General features: G+C 41.4%; 1 protein-coding gene across 4 annotated transcripts in view; it reads right to left on the bottom strand.

Moving 5' to 3' along the window:
- PRIMA1 (proline rich membrane anchor 1) overlaps positions 1-21,906 on the bottom strand; it is a 70,305-nt gene extending 48,399 nt beyond the window's left edge. The window contains exons 1-3 of one of the 4 annotated variants that reach the window (XM_072116297.1): positions 21,228-21,906; positions 12,928-13,043; positions 7,332-7,500 (exon numbers count right to left, since the gene is read on the bottom strand). In XM_072116297.1, the coding sequence (XP_071972398.1) occupies positions 7,332-7,500; positions 12,928-13,011 (253 nt within the window). In that variant the 5' untranslated portion in view covers positions 13,012-13,043; positions 21,228-21,906. The remainder of the gene's footprint in view (positions 1-7,331; positions 7,501-12,927; positions 13,044-21,227) is intronic. The other 3 variants (XM_072116295.1, XM_072116298.1, XM_072116296.1) reach the window with 3 other exon arrangements.
- Positions 21,907-25,251: the final 3,345 nt, after the last annotated feature.

Raw genomic sequence — 25,251 nt, 5'->3', positions numbered from 1 at the left:
GTGACTGTTCATGGACAGATAAGACCACATGACCCTCAATCTGCAGCCATTTTATGGACAGGAATGTCAGGCTGATGAGGTTGAAGACAGAAGACTTCCCTTTACATCTCAAGAAAGCAGAGCAGAACTTCTGATAGATGTAAAAGACCTAATAAGTAAGTTACCTAATATCCTGCCCCCCAGACACACACATTACAAAAAAACATAAGGTAAAGTGGCCAACCCCTTTAAGTTCTGCAGTATGTTTACCATATGGATTGCTGTTGCTTGCTACATGGCCAAACAATTGAGCTATATTCACAATACAAAGAGGGAGATGTGTAATAAATTGATACCTCTCTGGTGTTTTAGGGACTCCACTATGAAGTGTTAATATGTGTTAATATGATGCCGATGAGGACAAGCATAAATGTCTTGGTTGCTGTATCCAACGGTTTTAAGAAACGGTCTAAGCTCCTCATCCTGCTACTTTTTTTCAGGCCTGCAACAGCTACAGTGATGAGTTTAGGGCTAGAACTTTTCAGTAAATCAATGGCACAGATTGCATGTTTCTCTGTCATTAGGAAAACAGATTTGGCCCTTGAATAGTGTTCATCTTTCTTTGAGATCTTATCAATTCTACACTGCATGTAATCAAATAAAACAGACGAAAACATAACACATCAACATTTTCACGGAAAACTGTTATGAATGATGCATATGGCATCTGTCATCTTCAGGAGGAGAGCATAGATGTCTGGAACCTTCACTGAGCCGTTAATGTCAGGGGCGAATTTCACCACTTGTAGAGTCTAACATTCTCTAAACAGCAGGATCTACAAGGAAGAATGGCAGAGGATTCCAAAATCCAGGTGTGAAAAACTTGTTGCATCATTCCCAAGAAGCCTCATGACTGTACAAGCTCAAAAGAGCTTCTACTCAATACTGAGCAAAGGTTGTGAATGCTTATGTGACCATGACCATGCGATATTTCGGTTTTTCTTGTTTAACAAGTTAGCAAAAATAGCAGAGTGTACATTAATGTGAAAAAAAGAACTTTTTTGATCTTTCCAATTGGCTGCAATGAAACAGAGTGAAAAATTTATAGGGGTGGGAATTCTTTCTGTACCCACTGTATAGGCTGCATTAGGGAATGGACTTCAGCACAGATTTCCAGCTAAAATCGACTGGAAGCCCATACCTATTTTCTCTCAGACAAATTCTGTTGAAAATGGGCACAATCGTAGTAGTAGATGTGAACATATAGATTTAAACCAAATATCAGAAAATTTATCAGCACACAAACTGTCTAAACACACAAAAATATCTTTTCGTAGAGGGGCAGCAAATGCGATAATGGATAAAAAAGAAATTGAGTAAATGAAAAGCATATGGGAACGTTAGTTAGATTTGCTGAATGTTCTTTCATCCACAAACATTTTCAAATGTGTATGTATGAGCCATGGCTAAGCCGGATGCATTTTGGGAGATTTTATAAATTGCCCTTCACTTTTTGCAGAAAGAGCATTAATTTAAAGGAAACTAAAGGCATTTGGTAGAGTAAATCACACTACATCCCTCATAAAGATATGAAGCTGCTTCCGACTGCAACAAGGTCTTCAATGAAAGCTGATAACCCCAGAGCCGCAGGAAGAAATGAAAAAAAAAAAGCCACAGAGACTTCTTGCAGTTTTGTGAACAGGCCGGATGACTCTGATCTTAATTCACAGTGCTAAATTCATAAGAGTTTCAGCACTGCATTAATGAGGTTTGTAAAATTTCCAGGCAGACTTAGAAAAGTCCTATAAAAATGCTCATAATTATATGACTCATCAAATTCTAATATACAATGCTTGAAAAGAATAGTGTAAGCTGATATGGTCATTTTGGTAATCTGACTCTTGGATGGATTGGATGGAGATATTTGTGCAACACCCTCGCCGATGCAAGGCAGAGGAGTGGTTGCGAATACGTCCTACCATGTAGCTTGCAGCCTGTGTAGGGTCGGATTAGCCTCACAGCATGTCACTACATAACACTAGATAACACAGATGAACTCTGCAGTGGTAGATCCTGCCTGGTAAGGCAGGAGTTAAGTGTTTTGTGTGATGTCAGACGTGTCAGCCAATCACATGTGTTACACTCTGTTTCTGTGAGCTGAGATGTAATTGGAGGAGCAGCCACCACCTGACCAGGGGAAGTAACAAGACCCTGTCAGGAAACTTCCAGAAGAAGTGAAGTTCTCTCTCAAAAGAGATTGCAGTGTGAGGAGAGAGTTCACTCTCTCAGATTAGAGACTCAGAGGAGTCAGTGCAGCTAGCACACCAGACCAAGAGCAGGTGAGCCTAGCCCCTGCCTGAAGAGTGGAGCTAAGAGCTAGTTAGTGAGGAAAGGGGTATCATCCTACCTTTAAGGGTGATACCTGAAGCAATCCAGGACAAGCTGAAGCATCCTTCTAGGACACAGCTATCTCCCAGCCTGCCCTTGGATCCAGGCTGATGATCTACATCCTGTGGCTCCCTCCAACTACATCTCAGCAATCTACCATTCTGTTAAGGTACGTTGCTGCGGTTCCTGTCGGTTCCAATAAAGAACTGTAAGTTGTTTTTGTTCAACGTCTGCCTCCGTCTGGTCCCTGCTACTACGGCTGTCACCATCACGGGCACCCTGTCCACCACACAGAGACCCATACTCTAGACACCAAAGGGTTGCCCCAGGGAGATCCGCTATAGCAGCCTCTCCCTCATCATTTCTTGCCAACACCACCCTGCTGCAGACCTGCCAGGCTGTAGGACAGCCCTCTGGTTCCCCATACCAAGTACCGTGACACTAGCGTGCTTAGGCCGCAACCGCCAGCCACTCAGGTACTGCGGGCCCCGGCTGACTCCAGGCCCCGAGAAAAGGCTAGGCCCCGGTGGGGGATGTTGCATTTGCATCAAAATGAATCTCCACTTCGATGTTTTTTGGTGCCAAGTAATTTCCTAAAGCAAATTAACATACAAATCCACTACCAGTACCAGTATCAAGTAGTTTAACACTTTTCAGATCATGATTATTTCATGGCTCAGCATTGTGGCATCACTCAGAGAATCAACTTTTAAGTCATATTCAATGTAGTGATATTCAAGTTCATCTAAAATGTGTATAAAAAAACAAACTCCTGTATGTTTTTCATGTCTCCATACTCCTGATACAGGTGGTACCCTACTTAAGGACACCCGACTTACAATTGACCCCTAGTTAAAGATGGACCTCTCTCCCCACTATGACCTCAGGTGAAGCTCTCTGGATACTTTACTATAGTCCCAGACTGCAAAAATCAGCTGTAAAGTGTCTGTAATGAAACTTTATTGATAATCCTTGGCCCATTACAGCAAAAAATTGTGAAAATTCAATTGTCACTGGGGCAAAAAAATAATTTTGCCTGGAACTACAATTATAAAATAAACAGTTTCAACTTACATACAAATTAAACTTAAGAACAAACCTATGGAACCTATCATGTACGTAACCCAGGAACTGACTGTATATACTTTGCAGCTAGTGCAGAGTCTTTCATGTTCTCACCATTTTCTACCGTTTACTGGAAGGTTTAAAGGAATTCTCTTCCTAGATCTTAATCCGATTCAAATGAGCTTTCATGGCAAGACCAAATACAAAATCCCAAAACAGTTAGAAAATAATGGATTGTTGGATAGTGGCTGAAGATTTAAGGGATGGATACATCGGGAAGGGGGTTGTAGTCCATGGCATATCACGTCTCTAAGTTTATGCCTAAATCTTCCCTCATTAAGCTGAAGTATGGGAAGACATCTGAGAGTCTTGTGACTCTCTTGTGAGTCTTGTAGAGCAAGCTATTCTTATATGTGTCTATCTCTACACATTACTAGTATTATCTACACATGATGCCACTCATTCTACTAATATTCCTTCTGTATATTGGCCCTGCTTACCATACCTTGTTTTAGGGTATAACAAGGAGAATTTGTTTGTCATTACTTTTGGTTACAGTCTGAATATTATGATTTACATCCAAAAACTGAGGAGTTCAGACCCTGTTCCTCATATGCAGGACATGGAGTGTCTACATACCTTAATGTGTTGTGGAGTGTGTTAGTGTGTCTGTTTTTATTTAAATATAATAAAAGTTACATTATAGTCTGCCACTCTTATTCCCTAAATTCGTCCCCCTTTTTCCAATGGAAATTGTGTCTACATACCTTGTAATTAGTGGCATGTGTAGGACAATCTAGATGTGGGGCTATTTGCTATATTGTGAAAAATCTGCCAAGTTACATGAATCTTCTAAACAGGGTTATAAGCAGTGCTTTATCTCATCTGTGTCTCCTTCATGTCTCTTCTCTGTATCTCCTTGTGTGAAACTGGTAATTTTTTTCCCATGGCTCCTTATGAAACTACACCAGAGATATCCACTCTTAAAGTTACAGTTGGGAATTGAGTATTTATAGAGATGTTTATTGTTTATTTTTTTAAGCAGCATTCTCCCGGCCACCTTTGTTTTTTTGAAAAGTTTTGGACAGCCCCTTTAAATTTCCTGGATTTAAGAACTAGGTTCACAAACTTAGCCAATGTATTTGTATAGCAGATATGATTCATGTGACTGCAGATTACAAGTTCCCACACCTCTCAGTAACCCATGTTTATACCAGGGTCACCAGGATGCTGGCCTATGAGAAAATCTCAGCTATAAGAGGCGACAAAATGGAAGCCTTTACTAGAACATAGCAGTCTTGGATTGATTACATGCAATTGAGACATCCAACAGATGCTTTAGCACTTTAGGAGTTAGGAGTGGTTCTCCCTGCCCTTCTACTTGTTGAGGTGGTCCAGATCTGTCAATGTGAAACACATATCTTCCCCTTGTTTTATGTTTGTATTTGTCTGTTTGGTAATTACAGTTTTTCTGACTATACATCATAAGGTCATTGCTACGATAATACTTTTTAATATTAATATTGCCTGTAGGACCTTATTTTCTATGGTGGACTTATTCTTGCTCTTTTCTCTCTTCACCCCTGTATGGGATAAATAGGCTTAGAGTGCCACATCTGATCATGTGTTCCACTGATATTTGTTTTGATATTTCTTTTGATATTTCCACGCTGTGGGTATTATCATCTTGTTTTTTCCCCCTATGTGGGGAATCTTGGATTGATGTACCTTCGTACTATTTTTCTGCATAATAAAGAATGCGTAAGAGATTACTATTATCATCTGCACTATTGATTTATAAAACTATGTTAAAACTCTATTTACACTTGAAAGGAAACCTACCATCACGGATCTACCTATTAAGGTAGATCCGGTGGCAGGTTCCTCTAGTGTATAGTAGTATAGCCCTTTTTTGGGCTAATTCTTTCATGAGCCAGAACTTCTATAAATTTTAATTCCCCCAATATGTAAATTTCCTAAAGAGGCTACTGGGTCGTGGAGTAGCTGGAGCTGAGGCTACCCGTTGCGGTTACTCCACGCCCCAGTAGCCTCTTGCGTTCCGCCTACCAATGCATCTTCAGCGTACAACTACAAGGAGCTGCACGCACTCGTCCTCGAAGCTGGGTTCTGCACATGCACAGTAGCTTTGGCTTCAGAGCCGACACTGCACAGCCGCAGGTCTGCGTTCTGAGCATGTGCAGAACCCAGCATCGCGGACTAGCAGTTGTGCGCTGAAGATGCATTGGTAGGCGGAACGTAAGAGGCTACTGGGGCGTGGAGTAGCCGCTCCGTGTAGCCTCAGCTTCGGCTACTCCATGCCCCACTAGCCTCTTTAGGAAATTTGCATATTGGGGGAATTCAATTTTTTTAAAGTTCTGGGCCACGAAAGAATTAGCCCTAAAAAGGGCTATACTTCTATACATTAGAGGAACCTGCCACCGGATACACCTAGTAAGGTGGTAGGTTTCTTTTAAGGTTTTCAATGTTCTAAGATTTTTTTTTTCTAGTTGGATTTTATTGCTTCTAGTGAAGGTGCAGGATGCTGTTATTGCTATCTGTTGTTTATAGTCTTCCCTCTATGTGAGATATTTGTTTCTTTGTTTTGCTCTTTAAATCTTTACTTTTTCCCCTATTTTCATAGCATCAATAACTTTTTATGCTTTGCTGCATTTGTCTTCCATAGAGTCTAGTTTTGGCTACAAGTTGACTGTTTACAAGGGTTAAAATGGGGTAAAAAGGCTCTTATCTTAATGGATGACTCTGTGCATCTACAATCCAATACTTTACACAACTAGCACCCAATTAAGCTCACCCAAAACGTACACCCCCTCCACTTTGGCAAACTATTCAACACCTTAAGATATAATACATAGTGAGTCAAAAGTCCTCAGATATTAATTTATTTCAGAGTAATGGTTGAGAGAGCCTATCTTTTAGGCCACCTTATTGGATAAAAGAACTGAATGGTGAGCTGACCATGTAGCATATCACAGAATTCTCCATTGCCACAGATTTGCAATATCTATTATGGTTAAAAGTTAAGAACAAAGATAGCAATACCTTCAGTTCTGTGTTCAGCACCATGGAGAATACGTCAAATAACTGTGCATCACAAAGAAAAGTTGTAGAGAGGTATGCAAATATTATTGTGGTTTTCTTTGATATGCTGCAAAGCCACCTTCCCATTGAAAAAACTTATCTTTGATCCAATATGAAAGTTTTCAAGATGGCAGCTTGACATAGCCTTAAACATGGGTCTTCTCAAACATTTCTTGATGTGGTATTCAGCACTTTAGGGCACATTTACTTACCCGGTCCTGTGCGATGCCCGCTGTGCGTTGTCCGACCGGAATTAAATTTGCCGTGATTCACAAAGATTGTGCGCCCGATTTCCTGTATCTGTCGCTTCCCCGCTCAGGTCCGCCGGAGTTCACCTTCTTGTTCCCGGCGTATGAGAGTGCATGTCTTGCAACACAATTTCAAAGTTAAATCCCGCTCTCAGTCCGAATCGGATCATCCGACGACGCATGAATGTTGGCGCGATTGCGCCAAAATCCGATCGCGTGCGACACAATCCCCAGCGCAAATCGTGAAAATTTCTAAAAGCTGACGAAAATGCGATCATTGGGACCATTAGTAAAGAAGCCCCTTTGTCTTTTGTTTGTGAAATAAAACTGCATTCTTTTAACTTTTAGCCTTACCCCCAACCCTATACATACTTCAGCTCACCTAACAAGAAGGAACATGACATGTCCTCCATCATACAAGAACCATTCTTCCTAGCTCTCTGGTATACAACATTATTGCAATATTCACCAATATGGTTGGAGTATTCAATTTCAGAGCACATCTACCCAAGACATATAAAATACATGACATAACACACTTTTTGTACTCACTGGTGGTCATGGGGTACTCACTGGGGGCAGGGAGTCTTGGCGGTGGTGGTGGAGGAGGAGGTGGAGGCAGTAATGGAGGGGGTCTGCACTGACAAACTTGCTGACAACCAGTGGGAAGATTTTCCTCTGTGGATCTTGAACATGTCTTCTGGAGTTCAGCCTGAGCAATCTAGAAGAAAAGCAATTGTTAACAATTATTTATCTGTAAACTTTAGTTAAAAGTGACTCACAACACATACTGCCTTTACTTCAATGTTGGTGTATGGACCCTGAAATATCTTGTTATATGTCCACATATAATACACAGGAAGAGAATTCTAGGGAGATTAATCCTTGTTTTACAGGTATATTTAGTAATGAACAGTAATCTCCCAAAAGAATGTTAAAGGCAAGTTGGAATTATGGTTGTCATTACTGTTTGTGATGCCAGAATGATCTTCTACTAATACATTTCATATTTGGCTTAAGTGTGGCAAAATGGGACAGGTCTTAACAATACTTTAACTTTACATACAGCGCAAAGGTGGGGGTTGCTTTTCCAGCCAGTTGTGTTGCAACCTGTCATGGACTGTAAGGGCAAGGATATGGTTAGCTCCTACAAGATTCAGAGCAGTTTTTCCATATGTGTTGTAATTATTATACAGTATAAGACAAATATGACAAAGGTAAATGAAAAGATGAAATAATGTGCAGTTTCTGTGTTTTGTATTTGTGTCCAGTAAATATGCCTTGGGGAAATAAACTGTCACTTATAAAGGGTTTCATGTTGACTACCAAGGGCCCCAGCTGTGTTACCCCATTAGACAGATTAAGTTGGATAGCCAGTATGGACAGAAGCTACTTGCAGGAGACCCTATCTTTACCGTGAACGCTTTTGAAATATCTTTTGCAGAAAGGTTAAGTGAGAACAACTAGGCTACAATTTAGGAAACTCAAGACTTTCAGGGAAAATATCCTAATCTATATTAGATTAATTTCTTAGTTTCTTAGTTTTTACTTTTTACGATTAATTTAGTCAAAGGCAAAGGCAGCAGCTGCATTCAGTTTTTGACTAATCCAGGGATGCAGCTGCTGCAGAATTAAAGTTTAATTTGTCAATATGCTAATTGAGTTCCAAGGCTACTGGGGGCAAGGAGTAGCCTGCGAGAGCTCAGGGGGGGTGTGGAGGCTAACCTGTCACCAGCATCCAGCATATCTCCGGCATTATTTGAGCTGTGCACAAGCTGGATCCCTACAGCCCAGACAGGGAAATGCTCAGAAAGTAGATTCCCCATGGTAGATTTTCTTTAAGGCCTCAGACAGACAAATATTTTTTTGCAAAAATTTTTAACATCCATTTTTCCCAAATGACACACTCACACATGGGCCACAAAAATGAAAGATGTATCTAAGATAAACACAGATAACATAAATAACAAAACTGTATATTAAACAAAAGGAGCAGTTTTATAACCATGTGTGATGCCTTTTAAATGAGGGTCAACCCCTGCTCTTCTTTTCCATTATAGTGACGTATGAGTCGATCAGCTCCACTAAAGCTCAGTGTAACAAAACATTCTGTGGTTCCAGGCCAATTCTCCCATTTTTGTTAGAAGATCATACCATTTATGGAGTAGGAGGTTGGGGTATAAATAGCCAGATTTCATTGAAGCTCATTTCATATATACCAATAAAGATCTAATGTCTCCTGTTAAATATAGACAGCCAGGATTTATGCAGCAAGCAGAGAAGACATAATGAGGTGTAAAATTCAGATGACCATCCTTGTAAGTAGGGAACCCAGCATATTGGGGGGAATTTATTAATAGATGCGGACACAATCTCCGACCTGTTTTTTATTTTTTAAATATGGTGGTACAGGGGCATCGACACCCCTGCCCTGGTTTTATAAAAAACAGTGGCAACATTGGGGTCAGGGTTAACATTGAATGGGGATATAGAAAGGAAAGGGCATTATACAGTTTAGGGGGGCACAAAGGAGGGCATTACACATTTGGAGGTGACAGCATGGGAGGCATTAAGATGTGTGTGGGCACATAAGGGGATGGAATAAGTTCTAGTGTTAGGAAGTATGTATTTAAGGGGAATGCCAGAAGATATCTCTCCTGCCAAAGACTTGGACATGACCCTTATATGGGCATAGAGAGCGATATGTCTTATGATTAAGTTTTACCTGCCCCAAAGTAGCAAATAGTCACAGTGACCCTGCAGCCAATAGTTACATTTCCCCACAGTATCAAATAGTCATAATAGTTTTTTTTCTGTAGCCTCCTTTAAAGGACACAGAAAAGAGGGCCATTATAATAGCTCCTGCCACCAATGTATGCCCCCTCCATTCAAATTTCCACTCTCCCTCCTTTTGTCTGTGGAACACATATTCACCTTTCTTGACTTGTGGTTCTTAGTGGCCCCAATATGTCCATCTGTCACACTGTCTGTTTGTAGCTCTGTTCCATTTGACTCATCGCATCTGCCATCTTCAGAGCTGTGTGCAGCTGGCACACAAAGGAGAGGAGGACTGCTCCTGCCTTGTGGGAGCTTGAAAGATGACTATCAGAGAACCGTGGGCCTACGCTGCTCTCCACACTAATGTAGTATAGGGGCAGGAAGACGAGCCAGATAACACAAGGCCTTGGGACAGATTTGGCCAGTGGCCTTGTGTCTTACACTTGTGATATAAGATATGTACTCTCTTTCTATGATGATTGTAAAGGGTATTTTAAAATGATGATAAGAAAGGTCCAATATCAAGTTGTATATGGCTGACATTATTATCAAAACTGGCAGTTCTTAGTGGTCCCAGTATGTCTATTGGTCACATGGCCTGTTTGTCTCATTACATGATTTTGCAATATATTCCTTTCTGGTATATATTTACATGAGTGGTATATTCAATGCAGGCATATTTGCAGTATTGTACAGATATGTGGGTGTATTTGCTATTCCCGCCACTTCAATATAGTGGTTCCAACATAGACACACAGCTAGTGAATTACAGTATAAAGCTAAATGATGACTTTATGCAACTCTTTAAAAAGTCACATAAAAAGTTACAAAATGTAGAAAACTCACAGCATATATGCCAACTGGGAGGTGGAGTGCCTAAGGGCCTTTTTATGCAACCTTTTAAAAAAAAAAAAAAAGTTGCTAGTCATAAATTTGGCTTTACATGGCTTTGCTATATCTCAGCTTCTATGTTTAAGCCTTTATATTGAAGTTGTGGGAATAGCCCTGTGTGACTTTTTAATATTAAAGAGTGCAAAAAACTTAATTTTTAAAAGTAATTTTTAACTTCAGGGAATCCAATGAAAAATGTCCTCCGTAGTGTATATGTGTGTGTAGTATATATATATATATATATATATATATATATATATATATATATATGATTCAAGTATAATGTAGGGATGGGGGAAGTGGTAAGGGTTTAGGTATATCGGCCCCCAAAAGTTTTGTTATACCACCGCTGAGCAGCATTGAACTTAAACATCAGGGAGATTCAAGATCTTGGTTACTCATCAGAATAGGCTTCTCTGATGGGCCTTTTGCACTTGAGTTTTGGGAGTTTGAAAAAAATGGCAGAGGGGTTTTGATGTTAACGCTAAATATATAGGTTTGTGTAGAGTTAGGCTACAAGCTTACTCTGCTTTTATATGAGGATCAATAGCCCAGCAGAGGTATGGCCTTCTAAGAGTTAATTGGCAGGTCCATACCTCTGATACTTGAATCAATAGCATCTGTTTATTTAAGACACAGATGCTTTTGATTCAGGGAGCAGTGCAGCAGATATAGCTCTGTGTGCACCCTCTTTATTGCACAGGTGATGTGATGACTTCATTGTACCACCTGCATCCTTCTGCAACTGCAAGAAGGGGAACCTCTATGACCCACTTTTATTGTTTTATAATTGGCTACAGCCTGGCGGCACTACATTTGGTAATGCATGTCAATTATTAAATGAGTGGGTGTTAAATATTTATTAATTCATGAGTATAAAAGTTAATTAATGAGAATGTGCTGCATATATATTCAAATTAATGAGGGGCATTGCATATATACTCATTATTGGGGAAGTGCTGCATTTAAATTAAGAGGGTGCTGCATACATTAATTCACAAGGGGGAGCTAGATAAAAAATGTAGTCATTAGATATAACTTAATTGAAGGTGGAGTTCTGAATATACATTTTATTGATCAGGAGATGCTTCTTAAAATTAGTATTTGATAGGATGCCAAAATAGAAATGAATGATACATATTGATGAATACATGAGGAGGTGCTGCATACATTTTCATTCATAAGGTGGTGCTTCATATAAATTTGTGCATGAGGGGGGCGGCATATAACTGAATGCATATATATTCAAATTAATGAGGGGTATTGCATATATACTCATTATTGGGGAAGTTCTGCATTTAAATTAAGAGGGTGCTGCATACATTAATTCACAAGGGGGAGCTAGATAAAAATGTAGTCATTAGATATAACTTAATTGATGGTGGAGTAATGGATATACATTTTAGGATGCCAACATAGAATTGAATGATACATATTGATTAATACATGAGGAGGTGCTGCATATATTTTCATTCATTAGGTGGTGCTGCATATAAATTTGTGCATGAGGGGGGCGGCATATAACTGAATGCATAAATGTGGTAATGCACATATATATAAATCTCTGTTATTTAAAATTACATCAAAGAAATAAAAATAAAACAAAAAAACTAGTAACTATTCCATCAATATAGCGATACAAATCTCAGCATTGTAGGGTCAGTCACATAGTGTCAGAGAGACAAGTCTTCATTTCAACTAATTTTTATTGAGTTTTTAACAACAAATACAAACATTGGTATTAGTGTAACCGATATAAGATACAAATTGACTGCATTACAATAGTTCTTTGATTTACATGTGTTTGATATGGTTTAACCAGCATTGTATTGAGGATATCTTTGAGTTGTGTATAATTCACAAATACCAAATGAAACATTCAAATAACCTAACTACAAAACTACAACAAACTTACCATTTGTATTAGAATACTGGGGCACATTTACTTACCCGGCTGACGGAGTTCCCAAAATACGGAGTGTCCGACGATCACGCACTCAGGCGCGATTCCCAAAGATATTGCGCCCGATTTCCTGCATCTGTCGCTTCCGTGCTCAGGTCCGCCGGAGTCCATCATCTTCTTCCTGGTGTATGTAAGTGCATTGGTTGCGACACAATTTGAATATTAAATCCAGGGCTCAGTCCGAATCCCTCGTTTCATCCGACGGCCCGCCCTTTGATCGTGTGTGACACAAACCCCTTCTAAATAGCGGTCACAGTGGAACAAATCCAGAAAATTTCTAAAATCCAACGAAAGTGCGATCCGCGGGACCCTTAGTAAATAAGCCCCACTGTCTTCTGAATGTGGGACAGCACTGATATATGAGGGTGTTTTAATATGTTTTTGGTTCAGGTTTAGAGCTTTTTTAAAGATTTGCCCAGTGAATTTATTGGATATAAGATCACGAGTATTTCCTTATTATGACTATTAAACTATGCATCTATATGAAAGCAATAAATAGTTTTGGTGGGATTTTACCTGGAAGAATCCAGCAAGGGGGAGCGTTAGACAATGAATGAGGAGGGTAGGAGAGAGGACGCAGAAGCTCCCTGTATTCTGCATAACTCCTGGGGATCCGGTCACAACCTGCAAAACTAAAATAAAGAGAACGATTAATAGGTGACAGAGTGGAGCTGCAATTACAGACAAAATACAAGATACATTGAGCCAGTGCTCCTGCAACTGTCAGGGCAAGAAGTATTTAAAAAAGTATTTAATTTTATAAATACTTTAATTACCGTAAACAAATCCTGAATAAATCCTGCATTATACTCCAAAGCTGTACTCACTACTCTGATGGTGGAGTCAATTTGGACTTTTACTATCCTTTCTCCGGAGCTTGGTGGGCACAAGTGGGTTGTTAATAGGATAGGCAGGAGGCCGGTTGGGCTATGAACACCTTGGCTCACCATGTTTACTATAGTGGATACAATAGCTAAATCTCCTCCAGGTTGGACCTATTTAGACTGGGCAAAGACTTTTTCTGTAGTCTCTGCCAGTTTTGTGACGTCCGATTCTGGGAGGGTAAAGTCTAGCATGCAAAATGCCAGTTTTAATGCATTCCCCTCAATGTGTACAATACTTAAATTGTACTTATCCTTAGTGAAAACCTGTAGTATATTCCCTAGCTGCATTCAGTGTTCTGCTGGTGAAGTCACATACAATACTTATCCAGTATTGCAACAGTCAGCAAGCCTGTAGACAGACATCTTTCTAACAGTTCCTATAATGCAATGGACATTACCTTAAACCACGGGTGTCAAACAAAAGGCCCACAGAGCAAATCCAGGCTGCAGCCTTGTGTTATCCGGCCCGTCTCACTGCCCTATGCTGCGCTCGTCGGGAGCGAAGCATAGTGGCCGGGTAACCCCGATACTCACCTTTCCCCACTGCCCCGAAGCCACATACGTCCTCTTCTTCGTAGCTCCTGTGTGCACCCATTGTACGCACCGGCTCAGAAGCCAGCACCTGTGATGACATCACAGCAAGTGAGCCAGCTTCGGAGTGGGCGCACACAGGAGTAAGGACGAAGAAGACGTGAGTGAATTTTTCCCACAGCAGGGCACAGTGGCTGCTGGGGGTGGAGTGTGGACACTGATAAGGGGCACTGTGGCTGCTGGGAGAGGAGAGAGGAGACTGAAAAGGAGCACTGTGGCTGGTGGGGGAGGGAGGACACTGATAAAGGGCACTGGTGGCTGCTGGGGGAGGGGAGAGGACACTGATAAAAGGCACTGTGACTGCTGGGAGAAGGGAGAGGACACTGATAAGGGGCACTGTGGCTGCTAGGGGAGGGGGGGCACTGATAAGGGAAACAGAGGCTGCCGGGGGAGGGGAGAGGGCACTGATAAGGGGCACTGTGGCTGCTGGGGGAGGGTAGACTGATAAGGGGCGCTGGGGCTGCTGGGGAACGGGGGCACTGATAGAGGGCAGTGTGGCTGTTGGGAGAGGGTGCACTGATAAGGGGTAGTGTGGCTGCTGGGGGAGGGGCTCTAATAAGGGGGTGCTGAGGGAGGGGACACTGATAAGGGGCAGTGTGGCTCTGAGAAGGGGCACTATGGCTGCTGGGTGAGGGGAGAGGGAACTGATAAGGGGCACTCTGGCTGCTGGGGGAGGGGAGAGGACACTAATAAGGGGCACTGTGGCTGCTGGGGGAGGGGAGAGGACACTGATAAGGGGCACTGTGGCTGCTGGGGGCGCACTGATAGGGGACAGTGTGGCTGCTGGGGGATGGGGCACTGATAAGGGGCAGTGTGGCTGCTGGTTGAGGGGGCACTGATAAGGGGTTGCTGGGGGAGGGGACACTGATAGGGTGCACTGTGGCTGCTGGGGGAGGGAAGAGAACACTGATAAGGGGCACTGTGGCTGCTGGGGGAGGGGGCACTCATAGCGGCAGTGTGGCTGCTGGGAGAGGGAGAACTTATAAGGGGCAATATGGCTGCTGGGGGAGGGGGCACTGATAAGGGGCAGTGTGGCTGCTGGGGTAAGGGGCACTGATAAGGGGCTGCTGGAGGAGAGGACACTGATAAGGGGCAGTGTGGCTGCTGGGGCAGGGGAGCAAAGATGAAGGGCACTGCAGCTTCTGAGTGAGGGGGGTCACTGATGTGGTGCACTGTGGCTGCTGCTAGGGGGAAGGGGTATGCTGGGGGTGACAGGTCACTTTGGCTGCTTCTGGGGAGGTGTGGGGCACCGTGGCTGCTGCTGGGCGGAATGTGAGGTGCAAGGGTGGTGCCTGAGCACTGTGGCTGCTGTTGCCGGGGCACTGTGGCTGTTTGGTGGGGCCTTCTGGCTGCTGTGAGGGTACTCTGGCTATTGGTTGCTGTGGGGACACATAATGGCCATGCCAATGTCTGAGGCTGCATTCACACTTGGCTATTGCATTGTGGTTGCTCTTCATAACGAACACACTCTTCACCTATTAGATAGGTTCTATTGAAATAAGATTGTGTTTGCATCGCATTTAGTAAATGCAGGAAAAGTCTGTGTGTTTTGAAATGCAACACAATCACCATGTGTGAACGACACCTCAGGTTATTGTTATTTTACAATACGTTCAGCTTTGTGGTTGCCCTTATAGGGCTGATTGTAATAATAATTCTGTATAAATACAATTTTACAGTAATAAAATTACATTTGGCCCCTTTAAGGCAACCACGAGGCTGATGTGGCCACCGGTGAAAATGAGTTTGACACCCCTGTAGTATGGCCTAGCGCTAGGTATATGGCATGAGTGCCTCGGTCAAGGAGAACAGGTCTTGTCCATGCCTGTTAGGATCAGCGGGGAGATGCAAAAAGAGGGGGAGGCCGCAGTATACTGAAGTGAATCCCATGAGGCACTCCTGGTGTGTGGTAATAGATCTCAAGTCAGATGGTGAAGGGGAGGCCCTTGGTGTTAGCAGCAGCAGGCCAGGGATCGCAAGTGGAGACGAAAATCTTGAAAAACTCACCGAAAAAATACAAGATTAATTGAGCCAGTACTTCTGAAATTGTCACGGCAAGACATTGAGTAATTTTATACTACTATATTTGAACAAATCCTAAATAAATCCTGCATTATACTCCAAAGCTGTACTCACTATTTTGAAGGTGGAGTCAATGAAGGCTTTTACTATGCCTTCTTTGGAGCTGGATGGACAGGAGTGGAGTGCTAGTTGGGCGGGCAGGAGGCGGGCAGGGTTCCCAGTCCAACGAAGCAGTAGTGGCATTTTGGACCTTTAATTGAACTGATACTCGGACACTGGTCTGGACTCTTTAATACAAATTTACGATGTTTGACTGGTGTCTGTGAGGAAGAGCTACGGAATTGTGTGTTTTTTTTGGTATTTTTCAATGTTTATTTGTATTTTTACTATGTACAATATGTTTTCAAGGTTTCTGTTAATTTGAGGGGGTATGATTAATGATATTAGTGGGTGTGTGTTCTGTTGACACAAATAGCAGGGCATGGTTTATGTTAATTTGAGGGTACGGTTTATGTTTTTTTAAGTAGGTTGTTTATATTATAAGTGGTGTGACTTGTGTTCTGGGAGTATTGTATATAGTATCATTATTTTTGGCATTATTTATTTGAAAAAAGTGGCTAGTAGTTGTGAATGAGGCGGTGTGAATTTATTAGTCCACTTTTGAACATATTGGGGGGTGGGGGGTTTATCAATCAGATTGGTGTTAACCTCACACCACAGGTCGCACCAGATTTACAAAGAGGCTGGTATCTGTCTGACCGGGTGCGGCTGGACAATTCTATATTAGCAGGGAGTGAATCAGGTAGAACTATGCTACATGGCCCACTCACTGCTCTACTGTGCTGACATGGCCCACTGCCTCCATGTGCACTTGGCTTGTAAGTGGAATAAGGAAGGGGTGGAGAATCACAGTTGCCACTTTGTCATTCGGTACAAGCCTTTATAATTCCCCCCAATTGTGTGTGGGAGAAAAAATTTGAGAATGGGAAGAGTAGACAGTTTTATACTCCAGAAAATGTATCACTTTGTCGAATGCTGGGTGATAAATATAACACAGTACAAATTGTTCTTTGCAGCTGCTATTAGTTTCTGTAGTTTATGATAGAAATTTCCAAAATTGCCAAAAGTGTATTTGCATAATTTTTGGTGCACACACTTTTCCTTGCTTAGTCACACCTTGCCTTTAATGAGACCACACCCCATTTATCATACAAAAGCGTCTAAGAACTATGTAAAATTTATGAATGAGGAAATTTAGATATTTTTGGGGAAAAAATGACATCAGAATTCTGTAACAACAATTTTTAAAAAATCTGCCCTTTGTATTTATGTTGCATTTATTGTTACGATCAAAGTTGTGTTTTGTATTTTACATTTTAATAAAACATCTACAGGATGTAACTTATGACTGGCTCAGAACACAAAGTGACTGGAATTGCAGAATTTTGCTGTGATGTATAAAACAAATTGTAACAAAGTGTATTTTTACGTGGAATCTGTAAGTTGATGAACTGATAACCTTTTTTTCAATAACTGAAAGTCAATACAAAAATCATGGTGATGCTATGGTCACATGACTATGCAAATTCAAAATCCACTACAATTTGTCATAGAATTACTAATGTGGATGTCCGACAATCAGATAAAACTGAAGTGGTGGAACTGTTTAAGCAATAAATTCATTAAGCAGTCACTCAAACCAACTGCGGCAGAAATATATGCCTCTAAAACCAACTACAGGACACCTTTATGTGTTTTCATGCCGCAGCTTCTGTATAGAAGGATATCTGCAGAATAATATTAAAACAGTGCTTTTTTTTCCGGTTATCTTTTTAGGAAATGCTATTGGCAGGACTTGACTCCATATGATAGTGCAAACCACTGTGCCATATATAGGTGAGAACACTAGAATTAGTAATGTAAAATAGAACAGCAAATACATACAGTAATATTCATTTAATCAGACTCAAACATAACACCTAAGTCACCTAAGAATTGTAGTAGTTGGACCTAGTGGCACATACTGTATGAATAAGGCTACTTGCACATGACCAGATTTTCTGTTTGTGTTCTCGCCAAACGACAATGTTTTTTTTCACGGCTAGCACAGGGCCCCATAGTTTTACATTAAAAATGCTTTGATTTTATTGATCGTTTTTCCATCTGAACTATAATTGAGCCAGGCAGCTTCAACGTAAAATATAGTCTTTGAATTGAGAGGGGAGGGGTGAGGAGCGTTCACTCCCACTCCCTACTCCACCCGGCTGTGTGCTTAGTCAGGGTTCCAGCCCCAATGTGCACACAGTCGTGTGTATGAAGCCTTAGACCTAGACCTTATCTCCAAAAAAAGTGGCTGAACAACTTGGTCACCATTTGGATAAGGAGATCTGGGCTGTCATCTAAGGGAAGGAACTGCAGTGAAGTTGTGGCCTAGATGTATAGGGGGTTATTAACTGTGTTCCAATTGAAGGAATCCATAATTGTGAATTGGATACTTTGTTTAGTTTTCTGTATAAAGGAATTGTCAAAGGCTTGATATTCAAGTATGTTAAATGTGAAAACTTAGTTGGTTAGATTAGTGAAGAGTTGAGTATGTCAGAGACAGACAGCAATGCCAAGATTGCAAGAAGTGAAGGAATATAGTTTATTAGTAGAGTAAATATAGTTGAGTTGAAACCAGGGTTATAATAGTCACATTTAGCATACTTTCAGCAGAACAGCCAAGTTCACCATCGTAAGAAAAGCCAAGTTTTTCAGGGCAGAAAAATCAAGTGTCTCATGGGCAAAACCATTTAGTTTACCAGGAGAAGAACAGCTCATTCTACAAGATGTGACGGTAGAACCCAGTTGATCATGAGGAGTATTTGTTGGGGGATGTGGGACAAATTTGTTAGGAATGGAAGAGGAAAAGTTTAGCCAAGTTTCTTGAGCATAACAGATTTAAGTTTAATGCAGTAGTTTTGCAGAGGAGACATAATGGGCCAGATCTATTACACTTGCTGTACCAGTTTTCTGTTATACTTTTCACTGAAATGAATGTCTTTGGACCTTTGCACAAGTTTTTAAGAAGTGTCTTTGCCAGTTTTGTGTTGCAGCTGCATTGTGCAGACAAGACAGAAAAATTGTACACCTTGATGGGCGTATTAGTGCTTAGTCAGACATTGTGACACATATAATACTGCTACTCAACAGAATTGTGAAGCACACTGTGGGGCTCATTTACTTGCTGTCCGCTGGAGTTCACCGAAAGTGCATTGTTCGACGATGATGCACTCTACCATGATTTTCTAAGATGTGTCGCTTTCCTGCTCAGGTATGACAGTGTTCACCATCTTCTCTGTGGTGCATGTAAGTGTATTAGCTTGTGACACAATTTGAAAGTTAAATCCCATGCTCAGTCCGAATTAGTCGGATCGCAATTTGTGTTGCATAAAAGCCAACGCAGCTACGCCAAAAACCAGTTGTGTGCGCCGAAATCCCAGCGCAGACACCTGTTAAATACCTGTTTAAGCCGTGCAATCCCTGAAAAAGGGGAACAGTCCAACAAAAGTGAGCAGCACGACCCTCAGTAAATGAGCCCCAGTGTGTTAAAGGTGCATCTAAAAATACAAGGTGCACACTTTCCGAGCAGTGCGGGGTGCGCCAGATAGTTGAAGACCCTGCACACTCGAAAAGTAAACTGCGCAAAGTGGAGATAGTAGTCAGTGGCAGCAGATCAAAGTTTATCTAATGAAGCTCTGGTTGACCACTTATATTGCTCACACTGTTTCTTCAGTGTTTTAAAACGTATACGTGTTACTCAGCACTTTTGCCCATTTCCACAACTAGCAACTGCTAAAAGTTCTATGGTAAACGGCACAATTTATGAAGTTTTATTATCCATAGAGGTTCTTCAGGGACTGAGATTCCTTAACCCCACACCCATCCAATAATAAACAGCAAAGCTATTGTTATCTCACACTGTGGTACCAGATGACACCAGAATTTTTGGCCTTCACTATTACTGAAACTTTTTCCACAATTACATTTTAATGGATTTTGGGAAAAATATGTTCAATCTACTTTTTCCCCATGTTCCATTAACTCCCTATTCCCTAATATGTATATATTATATAAAGATATAGCATTGAGCTCCAAGGGACGGGGTAGTAATCCATTAGCTGTGGAATAGTGATATCAATATCAATACATTGGTATTGGCATACTGAGATTATATTGTGAGCCCCTAGAAACAGGGACTGAGGAGTGAGAACAATCTGTATACAATGCTATGGAATGTGTTCTCGCCAAAAATGAGAATTACAGCTCAATGTCAGGAGTAGTTGGTAGTAAGTTTCATGTTTCATGTCCTGGTCAGATTCATTTTAGATAAGTTTATCTCTATAATGTTAAACTCACTTTCCAAGTAAGTATAATACACATTGTAGATAAGACATTGTACTAATTCTCATACCACGGAGCACAATATGTGGCGCTTACCAATGTTGATCCAATTAAATGTCTGTTCCTTATACTCTTAAAAGGAACCAACTAATGATCTGATGCAACTATACATGTGGTTTCTTCAATAGGCTATTTTCTCCAGAAAAACCTTCATAGAATAAGAATCTGATTATAATGTGATGCCTCATTGTAATTTATGTCAATGCCACAACTGATTCTATTCACTTCTGTGAAGAATAGTACCAGCAGTGACTGGAGATCACACAGGGCATAGGACATTTAACTGCAAAATTCTTTGATATTCCTAACCTCTTCAGACTATTCCACTATTGCTATAGATTCTCTGTCAGTGGCTACAGACGGGGAAAACAGCCAAATCTTAACTGGATTTGTCCCTGGAGATTTGTGTTATGCTGAGGATGCATAAGGTGCACTGTTTACATTGCTTGGTTTCCTTGCTAGAATTCCTTAACTCTTTCATTGCAGGTATTAGTTGCACCCCAGCATATGCCATGCACTGCTTATATTGGATTATAACAGGATAGAAATAATACATGTAACCATGAACTAACCTGACTACATATATAAAGCCTTGCAGATCAGGACATGGAAGCACATAGCTGGTGTCATGTGGTGGTCAGTTGATGAGGCTGGCAGTAGCCACTAGGTTTATCGAGTTGTTTGAATTTTGTGTATTTGTATTATTGTAAAGTTTCTATGTATTGCATGTGTCATAAGGTAGCAGTAAGTAGCAACATTGTAACAATCACATAAACAATGGAAAGGGGAAGGTAAACGATAGAAAGCATGGATGATAAGCAAAGTGTGGGGCACTGCTGACGAGCCTGCACTCTTAGGGAAATGTTGTGTACTTACCTCTTTGGTAGTTGGGGTATTGGGGTCTCCAGATGTCTCCCGTCTTTTATGGTAAAAGTTAGAAGCTTGTGGGGAAGCAGGTCCTCCCCTGGTAGTGCTTATATCTCCCATGTCTCAGCCTCACCCCAGCTTGGCTTCATCTTCTTGTAGTTCCTGGACAGTATAGGACACCCCCACCTTTTCTTCCCTACTTTGTGCCTGGCTGCTCCTAGAACCAGAAGGGCACTTAAGCTGGAGTCCTGAGGTGTCTATTAGGATAGTAAAAGTACAGCTGACTCACAGGCAGGGACTTCCAGAGAAAGAGTGGGGTAGAAACCCTCCCAACAAGGTAACATCTTTCATTCTTCACCCAAACTCTTCTGCAAACAGCAATGTGCACAGACACCACTACAGGTCACATCCACCCCAGCTGAGGCTGGAGAATGCAGAACTACAGGGAGACAAGAGCAGAGCCAGAGGCTGGCTGCAATCTATCCTCAGCATACTGCAGTGATTTTTCATCCCCATCTAGCGAGTCCATTGTGTATTTGGCACTCAGTGCTATTTGATTGTTCCGTTTTTCTGGAGCCACATGATCCTGGATAGGTGGAGGGAACTGCTCCACTCCCCACTCCTCCTGTTTAGAGGGGGGATGCCCCTGCACCTGACTGGGATCTAAATGGCGTGGATGATTCCAGTGGGGAGGGAGGGAGATCCTGGATTCGCTCCAGACAGAAGGGTTTGCACAGGCTTCAGGGAAAGTAGAGCGTTTTAAACTATAACTAAAAGCTGACTTTGGGATTATCCAAATTGGCACATAAAACTAGGATGTGCACTTGTGATGGAAGGATAGTGGGGAATTTAGTACATATGGGACTACATGCAGATTTTTCATACAAGACTTAATAAGTTATATTGTGCATTTATCCATATCAGACAGTATTTAGTAAATATACACAAACCGAAATTAAGAAATGTGTATGGGATGGTGATACTTCACCCTTCTCCTACTTAAAGGACATCTACCACCAGGGTGAAAGATTGTAAACCTAGCACACTTAAATAATTGTGTGCCCCCCTCTGGCAGGATCTGTTCTTCTTTTAGCTTCTTATGCCATGATTTTTACTAAAAAGGCTTATAAAATTATGCAAATGAGCCTGAGGGGCTCCTGGCTCCACAGGTGTTAATGGAGACTGCATTTTTAAAGCTTTTTTTCTTAAAAAAAACAAGAGCATAAGAAGCTTAAAGAAGAGCTGATACTGTCAGAGGGACCTCACACCATTATGTTAGCCTGCTTGGTTTACAATCCTTCATCCTGGTGGTAGATGTCCTTTAGAGAGTAATCATCATTTTAGATGATCTTTTGTATTGTGTGTGTGTGTGTGTGTGTGGAGGGGGGGGGGTGTTGTGAACATTTTTCTAATATAAATACATCATTAGTTTGTAAAGAAACAGGCTGCAATGTGCTCCTTATTTACAATGTTACTTCTACATTGCTATGGAAAATCTGTCTACAGGATTGAAAACAGGTCTCTCTCTCCTTTCCTGCTTGTTACACAGCTGTGAGTGATGATTCTTCCTGCTCTCTCCCTGGCTGTAGTATGCTATAAGCATTATCCTCAAAGATGAAGCTGAAAGTGAAGGGGTTAATCCTCACTTCCAGAGCTGTTTCACCAAACACAGGGGAATTAGATGCAAAATCATACAGCCTCCATGGCCAATGTACAGGCTGGAATATGGAATTCTATGGGATGGAGTGTTTTTTACAAACTTAGGAATTTATGAATTTTTTAATGAAGTATATTAGAAGAATGTTCAACCCCCCAAGATCTCATGTTACTATACAATCATTGTATTGTAAAATTATATTATATATAAAAGGTGTACAGTTTTTTATCTAAGGCTGCCTGGTACCGGGACTTGAACACAAACCTAGGGCGGCACGGTGGCTGAGTGAGTAGCACATCTGCCTTGCAGCACTGGGGTCCTGGGTTCGAATCCCACTCAGGTCAACATCTGCAAAGAGTTTGTATGTTCTCTCCGTGTTTTGCGTGGGTTTCCTCCGGGTACTCCGGTTTCCTCCCACACTCCAAAACATACTGTTAGGCTGTTTAGATTGTGAGCCCCATGGGGACAGGGACCAATTTGACATGCTTGTGAAGCGCTGCGTAATCTGTGTGCGCTATATAAATAAAGAATTATTATTATTATTAAACCAATACACACATCAGTCTCTTAGTACATGTAAAAATCTTCTCCCCGTTTATTAGTAATGCCATTCTCTAAGACATTCTCCCAAAAGGTTAGTGAACCATAAACTATTTCTTTTCAGACATGTTTATCTACGGAATCTACAGAAAATGGCTCCAGAACCAAAACATGATAAGAAGGAGAACATACCGAAGGTCAATCATCTCTCAAATGTGCCAAGGAAACACTTTTACAGGCAGGTTACACAAAAATGGCTGAATTATGACATTAACTGGACAGTGGTCCAAGATGGCCGCTGTATCTAAAATGGCTGACAGTACACAAGAGGGCGTCCCAAGCCAGTGCTGAGCACTTGTTCTTCATAGATAAAAGAATAGAAAAAAAAAAAAAAACTATGAAAATAGACATCTAGAACTTTAAAGGGAACCTGTCACCAGGAGACCCATTTTTAGCACTCACCCAGTCCCCACAGAGCAAAGTACATACACTGCCAAAGTGTTTTTGTATTAAAAATTGGTTTTACAGAAAAAAAGATATGTTATAATGTACCTTTCATTAGCATCTGCTGTGTGACTAGGCAGTTGCCCACTAGGAGGGGCTGGAAAGGAGCAGTTTCCCCCCCACCCTTGGGAAATTGCTTCTCCATGTAACCTTTTCAAATATATGAAAACACCCATCACTGGGCTTAGCGACGCCCCCTGCTCCTCTACAGCCAATCCCGAGTGTTGGGAGTTATTCATATATTTGAAAAGGTCACATGTTTCCCAAGGGTGGGGGGGACTGCTCCTTTCCAGCCCCTCCCATTTGGCAACTGCCTAGTCACACAGCAGATGCTAATGAAAGGTACAATATAACATATCTTTTTTTCTGTAAAACCTATTTTTTTTATACAAAAACACTTTGGCAGTGTATGTAGTATGCTCTGTGGGGACTGGGGGAGTGCTAAAAATGGGTCTCCTGGTGACAGGTTCCCTTTAAAGAAGTTAGTGTAGGGTTTCTGACTTCATAATGTTTGTGAATCTAACATCCTCATGGATGCCAGGACCAAGGTTACCCCAGAGCCCCTTGTGCTCATTATCATAATTTAAAATGTTTATTTTAGAAGGGAGGAGGACATGGATAAAAAATATAGGAAGATTATCACAGTCACTGTACTATGCGTCTGTGAGTAAGTGCCCTTGTTTTATCAAGCTAGATTTTGATGTTAGATTTCCTTTAAATGCTTTTTACATGAACCCAGGACTCCAGCGCTGCAAGGCAGAAGTACTACCCACTCAGCCACCATGCTGCCCTTTTATCTTTCAAAATCATTGCAACTGGGCTGAAAAGAGTCACATCTTGGGCTATAGAGAACAATAGTACTGGTGTAGTTTAAAAGATGAGAATTTCAGTTTTTAAAAATGGATCAGGCTTCTTGCTTTAGGCAGTTAAAGATATAGTAGGGATGTCTATACTTAGGATCTTTACCTGCAGCTCATTTTTTTCCAGATCGTTAGTACAATATATTGGCAACAAGCTTCAGTATTACAGTATTGCTAAGTACATTGTAGTGTAGTTTATAGTAGTTTTGCAGTAGTCTATTACAGCATAGTATGTTACAGGACAGTCTAACATTGTACGGTACAATGCCCGGAACTATGGAGTATTCCATGTAGCAGTAGCATACTAGGATATGAAAGGGCTCTGTTATGTGCTGATAACCTCCGCAAAGCCGTTTTCTATCCCCTGGAATATAAACACCATGGGGCACATTTACTTACCTGATCCCGTCGCGATCCCTGATCCGGACGGTCCAACGAAGATGAAGTCCGGCGCGATTCACCAACATTGTGT

The sequence above is a fragment of the Engystomops pustulosus genome, chromosome 7 (genome assembly GCF_040894005.1).
Source record: "Engystomops pustulosus chromosome 7, aEngPut4.maternal, whole genome shotgun sequence".
Classification (NCBI taxonomy): domain Eukaryota; kingdom Metazoa; phylum Chordata; class Amphibia; order Anura; family Leptodactylidae; genus Engystomops; species Engystomops pustulosus.
This window is presented reverse-complemented; position numbering and strand designations above follow the sequence as displayed.